The sequence below is a fragment of the Bombus bifarius genome, unplaced genomic scaffold (genome assembly GCF_011952205.1).
Source record: "Bombus bifarius isolate JDL3187 unplaced genomic scaffold, Bbif_JDL3187 scf7180000008416_frag, whole genome shotgun sequence".
NCBI lineage: Eukaryota > Metazoa > Arthropoda > Insecta > Hymenoptera > Apidae > Bombus > Bombus bifarius.
The window spans coordinates 12,022-22,544 of NW_022884648.1; the positions used below are offsets into that span (position 1 = coordinate 12,022).

The 10,523-nt window shown below is 36.9% G+C and overlaps 1 protein-coding gene across 1 annotated transcript; it reads right to left on the reverse strand.

Annotated features, from left to right (window-relative positions):
* Positions 1 to 238: 238 nt before the first annotated feature.
* LOC117212896 lies at positions 239 to 6,110 on the reverse strand. The gene is made up of 6 exons (XM_033458024.1): positions 5,773 to 6,110; positions 5,626 to 5,697; positions 5,190 to 5,547; positions 1,299 to 1,411; positions 703 to 801; positions 239 to 592 (listed from the first exon to the last, which is right to left on the reverse strand). The coding sequence occupies exons 2-5, from the start codon at positions 5,671 to 5,673 to the stop codon at positions 769 to 771; spliced, it is 552 nt and encodes a 183-aa protein (XP_033313915.1). The 5' UTR covers positions 5,674 to 5,697; positions 5,773 to 6,110; the 3' UTR covers positions 239 to 592; positions 703 to 768.
* Between the last annotated feature and the right edge of the window lie 4,413 nt (positions 6,111 to 10,523).

Below are 10,523 nucleotides of genomic sequence, written 5' to 3' on the forward strand. Positions count from 1 at the left end.
AACTATTTCAACAACACGCTACTGTTGACATTAAACAAACGATACACGCAAGCGACCATGTTGAAAATTCGTCGCACGCACCCCACACATACGCACCCCAACACAAATAATAGCCAATACAATGTAATACAGCATTATAATAGCAATGCTAGGTACTGAACACAAAAAAGAAATAATAAAAAAAAAAGAAAAAAAAGAGAGAGATAAGGAAAATATATATAATAAACAACAACTAACATAACCATAACATATTATATATTATACCACATACAGGGATACAGTATTTGTACAAAGGGATAGGTCCGAACAAAACTTATAAAAAATTATAAAATATATATATTAACTGTTTTCATATGTATGTCCAGAACAGGTGGCGAGTTCATCAACCCTAACATAGAGGACTCAGACGGGCCCGTACCCGCATTCGATCTGGAAGCGACGGAGGATGTTCAGTCTTGCCTCTGTGTTCGGTTGATACGTTCTGTCTACCATTTAGATAACGGTCATCTTTGTCAAGACTGTTTCGATAACTTAGATCCAGACCACCAGGACCTATGTGACGACCCACCCACTCATTTCATATGCGGAGTATCTGCAAGAACACGAATATCATACTGTCGTATGTGTGATATAAACCTAGCGGACCTACAACCCGCTATATCATGCCTCCAATGCATGATCGTTTACACTAATCTAACTCACCTTGAAAGAAACTTTTTAGTTCAAGGAATAGCAATCCGCGCCGTAGAACTATAAAGTACTTGTATGCTACGCACAAGACCAAATACTGATGCTATCCACCTAAACAAACGACATTTATAATTATGCATATAATTTTCACTTATGTTTACCAATATATATATGCACGCATGTTATAAAGTAGGCGATATCTATGACACTCACTTCCATTGATAATCCGAGTGACTCGTAAAATAAGTCGTCATATTTACCATTACACGCACATATATATATATTCAAAGACAAGCTATAATTGTAATATCTATTCCTATAGATAATATATACTTATATATTTATAACGATAAAACAAATCTCATCTATATTACTTACCAATACGTATGCATATACGTATATAATTATAACCCAGGTAACATTCATGGTATTTATTTTCACCGATAATAAGTTTTAACAAAAAAAAAAAAAAAACATATAAATATAAATTTTTTTTTATATATATTAATAATAATAAAAGATTATTCTTATTTCTAATAAACTCGAGAGTAAGAAACAATTTAATAAATTGTTAATAGGAAGATGAATCGCCTGGTCATCGTACTTACCCTCATCAAAATAGCATACGGCCTGGTAGGATATGACTGCAATGGCAACCACCTCAACGTTACCACTATCTCTCTAAACTCCATCGGGGACTGCAGCATACAGCCTACAATGACTGAAACCCAAGATATTTATATACAACTACTTCAACTCTCAGAATTTGAATTTACCAACGTAAGGCAATGCAAGGTGCAAATAACTCGAATTGTATATTACTGTGGCATGCACTCTCACACGTCGGCAGTGCATAACGGATTCGCCGAATACCTCCATGAAACAACCGACCAACAATGTGCAAGGATGCACCAAGACGGCACGTTTTCACTCGGACCACAAAACCTTATAGTTGGCCTAAAAGATAATGCAACAGAAACAAGGTCGCTTGTCCTAGCCGGCAAGCTAACAGACGACGACAGCTGCCAGGGAACACAGTATGTAGACCCATACGGGAGCTGGGAAAAGGTCGTCGTACAAGCAACAGTAAGGATAAGTTTAAAATCAGCAGTTGTGCCAGTACGGATCGAGGCGAACAAAATTCTACTGAAATCAGGAACAGTATGTACCTTTAGCGAAGGAAACTGTCTAGACGCTGAAGACGGATACACTTATTGGCAACCACAACCACCCTCACCATGCAAATTTGATCAGTACGATGTGCTATATGAAGGAATTGCTACAAAGATCCAGGAAATAAAAACCAACAGAGAATCAGCACAACCAGTTTACGCACTAACAACGCAAGAAGTAACATTTGCACTGACTAAAACCGGAGAACAGCCACTGTGTGGATATACCCTACTATCCACCGAACACCCCAAATAGTTGAAACAACAAGAGAAAATACGTTTATCTCCAAAAGCAAGACAGCAGTCGAAAACTTGGACATATTCGCATACGTCAACTCAAAATTCATTTACGTAGAGAAACATATTAAACGACAAATGACAACATTGTACCATGATATACTGACACAAAGATGTACCACACAGAAGAAACTAATAGAAAATGCTTTAAGCTTAGCAATCTTACTGCCCGATGAATTTGCATATACCATATCCAAAACCCCAGGACACATGGCCCTGATCGCAGGAGAAGCAGTCCACATAGTCAAATGCATTCCGGTACAAGTAAAAGTACGACATACAACAGAATGCTACTCGGAGCTACCCGTTTGGCAAGGGAATCGCACCGCATTTTTAACGCCAAAAACACACATCCTAACGCAACACGGAAACCACAGAGAATGTAGCGCGGTACTACCTACGCTATACAATATCGACGGACTCTGGCACAAATTCGTACCAAAACCCATGGAAACAATTGCACCACAGGAACTCCGCCCGGACGTACGCCAAACGTGGCAATATTCAGCACCATCGTCGTTGGCCACGAGCGGAATATATACCCAAAAAGACCTCGATGCACTACGGGACCACGTCATGTTCCCGGCAGAAAAATCTGCAGTTTTGAACACATTGGCCAGAGGAGCAACAGGAAAAACAATCGTCCCTGGAACAGTAAACATCCTGGGAATGATGGACGAAAACACATTAACGACAATAGCAAAAAATACCGTATCAAGCTTATGGATTGGTTTTATGGAATTTGGAACTGTCAGTGCAGCAATATTTGGAATACTTGTAATATTTAAACTAATCAAGACGATAATAGATATAGCCATACACGGATACCAGTTACGTGAAACTTACGGATGTGGAATCGCCCTATTAGGAGCAATATGCGGCTCAGTTACCCACCTGCTACTATACCTCAAAAGAAAACGAAATATCGATGATCAAACAGCACAACCTCAAGGGATATCGATAACACCGGTAGTCACTTAACAACCAACGCCATCTACGTCCGCCTTGAGCGAACTCAGAGACACCATCAGTCAAATTTCCTTTGGAAATTTGAACTCCAAGGGCGGGGGTGTCACGTCCCGCGCTCCGCACGCGCCGTAACAAGAACAAGAAAACTATTCTACACAAAACGCGCGAATAAAGATTTGAATGCACAAACGAACACACGGCGCTACGAAACTAAAGGAAGGATTAACAAAGCGAGGGCGACTAATAAATCCAACCAGTATAAAATAAAATAAATAAAACCAGCTAACGGATTGAACGAGTTACGAACCAAACAAATAAACCAGGAAATAAGAATAACTACAAAAAGGGAAATAATTGAAGCGCCAGAAATACATGTATATATAAATATATTTTAATCAATCAACTTGGAGAGTTACATATAAGTATAAACATATATGCTAGATATGTAATAAACTAGTAAATATTAGTGTTAGTGCTTATAATACTATGCAACAAATACAATATTATCAATTTATGAAATATAAGTATATACGAAGTTAAAAACTAATAGTCTAACGAATACATAAAACATACAATATTGCATTATTAAAGAAATAAAAGTTACATTGTCAGAAACATATATATATGTGTGCGCATTCTATTAAACAGAAACATACTTAAAACTAGCCTACGTTCCGGTAAAGAGTTATAAAATAAGAACTACGCTACGAAACATGCATGTCTCTATATAAACATATAAAAATCTATATTCTAAACTACTACTAATCTATGTGCATTCTACAATCTGAAATACATACTTAAAACTAGCCTACATGCCGGTAAAGCATTATAAAATAAGAACTACATTATGAAACATGCATGTCTCTATATAAACATATAAATAATCTATTTTCTAAACTAAAACCACTATTAATAATCTACAAAAGAAATAGAACACACAACGCAACACTTGGGACCAAGCGACAACCTGTCGACAGGCCAAACGCTCAAAATAATTAACACCGCAACGACTTGAGGAATTGCTTACAGAAATTCTGTCATCAAGCACAAATATGTAAACACACATAAAACGCACAATAATCTAGAAACAAAACCTTCAATACTATGTTGTCACAATACAAAATATATATGTATATATGAAATCAAATGATTGACACATAACCTCAAATACACAACACAATATCACAAAAGAATCTAAATGAAAATCACTTTGCCAGAAATATATACATATATACGTGTGCGTGTGCGTGTTCTATCTTATTAAAAGAAATTAATATAAAATAAATAATTAACATTTCATTTCGTACGAACACTACATGAACGAGAGAAATATACATATAAATACGTGTATATATATATATATATGTATGTGTGAGTGCATATGTTTTATATTATCGAATACTCTATAAAATAAACTACTCAAAACAATAAATAACGCAATCGAAGAATTACAAAACATTAGCCATATTGAAGTGACACACAACATAAACATATATATATATATATATACATATTATACTATTGTCACTTTAAAACAATATTAATAAATAAATGTTCTAATTGCGGTAGAATAAGGAAAAACGAGCGACAGACGAAAAATTACTTCGATATCAAACAAAACTAAAGACCCGTCACTAAAAACTTTACTGATGACATTTATGAGCAGCCATGTTGGATTTACACGCGTCATGGCGACAGGAATATTAGGGATTAATGAAAGTCAGGCGCGAGAAACAAATCATGAAAACACATTGTTAACACTTTTCTTTAATAAATTCTATGCGCAACTACAAATGTAAAAAAAATATATATATATATAATTAATTAAAAGGGGGGAAATATAAAATTGAAAAAAATAACAAACGTAAAATAGATAACCTAACACTATCACATTCAAAATATATATATATATATATATATATATATATTGAACACAAAACAAAATACATCAAAAAATTAATAATAATAAGGAACATCAAACAGCGAACCAACGAAATTGAAGCAGCTACACTAAATCAAAATCGAAGCAAGGAGCTCCGGGATAAAGTTCGCTGAACTCACGCCTACACCAATAGCGCACAACAGGGGAAATTCCCTTTCTCCCAGAAGCATGGTGACGAAGATGTGCCTCCAAAACCTCTTCGGGAATTTCATTCGCAAAACGAACTTTCACGCAACGATCGGTATCAACGATTTCAACCAGAGGGGGTTCCCTCTCCAATACGACGGTCTCTGCATCGAAGAAATTCTCGTCGAAAGTAACCAAATCGTCAAAGCCCAATTTCGACACGGCCTCGGCACCAATGTTGAATAGTTCCTCCAACCACTCTGATACTCGTGGTTTATCACAGGGCCGCATGCGTTTGATTGGTCCTCCCGAGTCGCCCAAGGGTTCTTCGGAATCCCTCTTTCGCTTGGGCTGAGAACAACACGGTATATTTTAAATAAAACGAAACAGGACGAATCAAGCGGACTAAGAACAAGACTAAATACGTACCAGGGAAGTCTGGAAAGGAACCTCTGATGGAAACGACTCCGCAAACATTGTTCGAACGTCGATCACCGAAGCCTAGGGAAATAGCAAAAAAGGAAAAAACAATCAAAATCACAAAAACAACCTTAATATGCAAACATCCAAACTTACGCAAAACAACTCGAAGGAGGAGGTCCTTGTTATGGGAGAGCAGCGGAGTTGCGTGTGTTTACCCAGTAAACATTGAAATGATAATGATGCTGCAGCCACCAGCCCTTCCACGCGCCGAAGAACACCGGTAATTCCCACGGTACAGCACGTGGAAGTTTCTCGTGGAAAGGACTAGATCAGCGTGGAATGCTTCAAATCTCCTAGACGCTAGCTCAGCGGAACACAGGACTGATAAAAACTAAGTCGAAATATGGAATTTGCATTTTGTCACGTACGATTCCAAGAAGCCCAAACTGCAACATCCCGATTCCCACGGAAGCGTACCCCCAGTGGACCACCACCCCGTGGGGGATGGCATTATAAATAAGCGTAGCAACATAGCGCAGCGCTCATTATTATTCTGGTGAACATTCTTATTACGGTTCATTATTCTTTGTTCATTATTATAGTGTCCATTCTTCTTATAATTTGCGTTCGTTCATTTTTTATAGTGTTCATTCCTTACGGCTCATTATTCTTCGCTCATTAGTTTGTTCATAATTCTTGTGATCGTTTGTTATTACGGCCCATTATTAATTTATTACTACGTTCGTTATTGCGCTCGTCACTGCGTTTAGAAATTTTGTATAGTATTTTGCGTTTCGGGGTCTTAATTTTTTCGGTCAAGAAAAGAGAGTCGCGACTAAGTAAAAAGAAAATTTTATCTTTGAAGTCCTCATTTCATCGTTTAAACACAAACGCGCATTGTAATTGCGGTATTAATCCAGCTAAGTGAATTGCTCAGTCTGTATTAAAATAGATAAATAAAGTAAGAGTTGATAGTAAACTATATTCGAGTTCAAATAATAAACCCAACAAAACTTCGACGACCACCGGAGCGGCTGAGGCAATGGCACCAGACAGCACCTACTCCTCAAGGTAAGAAAATTAATTTTGAAAATTTCCTTCTTCTCTGGTAATCTCGTTGCCCTCGAGAATTGAATTAGAACTTCCTATCATCGATTTCGTTTTATTTTCGTGAACGGTTTTGAAGATAGAATCATTGTTTAAACTTTTAACAAAAGAGTTGTCCGCTGTGTCGGCTTGTGCGAACGGTGTTTTCAACTACTGAAACATCCACTGATCTTCGCATTCCTCCTCCCATTGTTGGTAAAATATTACCCGCCTTTGGGCAAGGCTTGCGAAATCACACAAGTCCCGCACAGAAAGGACTATTAAATACATCGTCGGGGTCAATCGAAAATTAAGAACAATACCGGCATTGCTATTAACTGATATTCTTGCCATCATTGCATGCGATTGTAAGAGAGATATAACAGAACAATTTCCCTTCGAGAATTTAACCAAAGGATCGTTCGCTGTGTTGGCTTGTGCAAACGGTGTTTTCGCTTATCGAAAACACCCATCGATCTTCGCATTCCTCCTCCCACTGTTGGTAAAATATTACCCGTCTTTGGGCAAGGCTTGCGAAATCACACGAGTCCCACACAGAGAGGATCGTTAGAATCATCCCCGATTATTAAACTCAAAAGGCAAGAAAATCGTGGTGACAAAATCCATCGTAGTAAATGAATTGAGTTTCGGTCCTAACGGCAAACTACTACAGCGAAATTAAAAGAGAAGAAGAAGTCAAACGTAAAAATAAATTTATATAAAACAACGAAAAATCTCACATTCCTATCCAATCCAGCAACGCTAAAATATATATTATCTAGCTAATAAAATATATATATAATAACCTAAGCCATTTTACATTCAAATAAAAATCCGTTCAACGAGGAAAAATATTTATTCTACCCAGCTTTAATCCTCTCCCGTGCTAGTATCCCTGCGCATAGCAGGTTAGCCGAAAAGTGGAATTCGTTTACCAGTTGCATTAAGCGTCAGTTAACGCTACCCATTAAGCGTAAAAGAAAATAATAAAAATAAAATATTTTGAAATAGTCCTTAGACTATTTCTGGTGGCAGCAACTACCGTATTAATTAGAAATCTAAATCAGTATTAAATACACAATAATATCATTTCAATTTATTTCCCTTCCGATTAAATTCAAAACTCAAACTATAAAAAAAAAATTTTTCAGTAAAATTTAACTTTAGATTTGATCGATTTAAACAAATAGATACGTAACAGAGTAAAGTAATAAATTTTTGGTGGCAGCGGTGGGATACGCTCTACGGAGGATTAAAGTTGGTTTAAACGGTTCGATTCGCTCCACAAGGGATTAAAGTTGTCACGATTATCGATAAAATATATACCTAAGAAATAATGTCGACTAAATTAGAATCGTTGGACAAAGGCATGATCTTGATGTTATCGGAAAAACTTAAAGCATGGGATGCGAATTTTCGCGACATGAGTACAACAATGAATAAATTACAAGACGATGTGCGTTCACTGAAAATAAAAAAGGAAATCAAGACACCCGTATCATCGCCGATAATTTCCCAAGCGACAATACCGATAGAAGTTAATCCCCAATCAATTAAGTTAAAAGATGCAATAGAGACAGTACCAGTGTTCGACGGACATCGACCCTCGGTATTTCGATTTTTAAGAGCATGCGAGCGTGCACGAAACATGGTTCCTAGGCATCAAGAATCTCAGTTAGTAAAATTATTAACGAATAAGCTTCGCGGACACGCGTTTCTCGCCGTAGAAGACACAGAAGTAATAAGTTTAAACGATTTCGGGAATAAATTAAAAGATATGTTCGGTCCGGGAAAAACGGTTAACGAATATAAAGGGGAATTAGCTACAATATTTCAACGACCGGGAGAAGATATTTTGGACTACATAGAACGCGTCAAAGATCTCAGGCTGGCGATAATGAACGGGGAAAGGTACGAGTACGGCACCGTATTTCAAGATAGGATAGATCGAGACACGAGGGAAGCTTTCGTTAAGGGGCTCCCAAACGAGGTGTATTTACGAGTAAAGATAGCAGGATACCAATCCTTGGACGATGCGTACCGCTAAGCCGTGAAAGCAACACGAGAATTAAAACAAGTGAACAATAGAATTCGATACCAACGTCCGACACCTTCGGATAATTATAACCAAAACAACGCTCATCCACCATACAATAGTATCTATACTGTAAACATCCGCCAGGACTGGAGATTTGTACCGCCGTCGCAGAAACATCTAAACAACCCGGGAATAGAAGAAAATGTCAGGAAAGAAACAAGAGCAATAACTTGGGAAGAAAAACGCATAAATAAATACCTCGATAGAGATCTAAATCAAAAGAGAGATGCTGATCATTTCAACCAATCAACTTTTCAATGCAAACACCATTCCGTTGCTGTGATAAGGGATAATGTCACGTTAAATAATAAAAGGACGCACGGTGCCATAGACAGGATCATGAGTGAGAAATTTTCTGAGTTACCAAACAAGATAAATAATATTAGTGCCAAAGAACTTTCAGACAAAGCAGAAACTAGGAAATTGAACGACGAGACGACAGGCAATGCTTATCCACTGCCTAACTTCACAGAGATATTGGACCCGCTGGGAAGTGCAAATCGCCTCTCCACGTTCAACTTGGCAAAGATACAAAAGCAAGACTCCACGAATTTCGTGAATGTTTCAACCATAATAGGAAAAGAGATAGTGAGTGCATCTCTCTCAAAAACTTCTATAAAACCATCAGAAGGAAACTTTATCGAACTCAAAGCCAAATCATTAAATTGCAAGGAAGATCACACTATAGAAAATAAAAATATAGCTATCCCTAAATCCAAAACAGAATCTATAAGCAAAAAGGTTTGTAATAAAAATTCAAAGAATAATTCCAAATCTACCAAAAATATTCCTAAACGTTCCATACAAATAAATAATAATTTAATTATAATAAGCACTTCCAGTAAAACTATTCATCCTGAAAAGGTAGAGAAAAATAAAGGTGCTGCGAATAAAATAAATGAAGAAGAAACAAGGGTAACTAAGGAAAAGGATTCTAAACATTTTCAAGCTGAAGAAACGCAAGTTCAACGAGCTCAAAGAAATCAAAAGGGAGAAAACAGGGAATCACCAGTCGAAGATATATATAAAAACTTGAATAAATATGCTAGCCATTGGATTATAATTGGATTAAAAATACTTTATTGGTTACTACATCTAATATTTGACGTAGGTAACATAGTAAGTAGTGCTGATCTTATGATTCCCCCAGGAAAATATGGATGGTATCACACTATACTATATACAAAATATTTTTGGGTTAATATGGCTGCGGCACTCTCAAAAATTTGTATCTTAAATGCTATTAGCAAGCAATTGGATAATTGGATCAATGTCAGTAAACCTGTGTCTTGGCGTAAAATAAAAACTAAAATGAAGGAAAGGAACGAAATTCTCCCCGCACAAATTAGTTTCGGACATCTAGCCAGAGAACCTATTGGTGAAGTAACAATCGAAGAGAACACGGAACCAACATGCGCAGAATATCTCGAAGATCTGTTCAATAAAATTAACACTGTACAACGAATGGCAAGAGAAAATTTGATAAAATCCAAACTAAGACTAACGATCGACGAATTAACCCTCAAGATTTTAAAACAGGAGATTCGATATATCTACTAAAAGAACCTAGTAAAGGAAAATTCTCCGATCAATATACTGGACCATACAAGGTGCTAGAAATCTTGCAGAACCAGAACGTCAAGATTGAAGTAAAAGGGATTCCGCGAACAGTGCACTTAAACAAGCTAAAACTAGCGCATAACCGAAATAAGCAATGAAT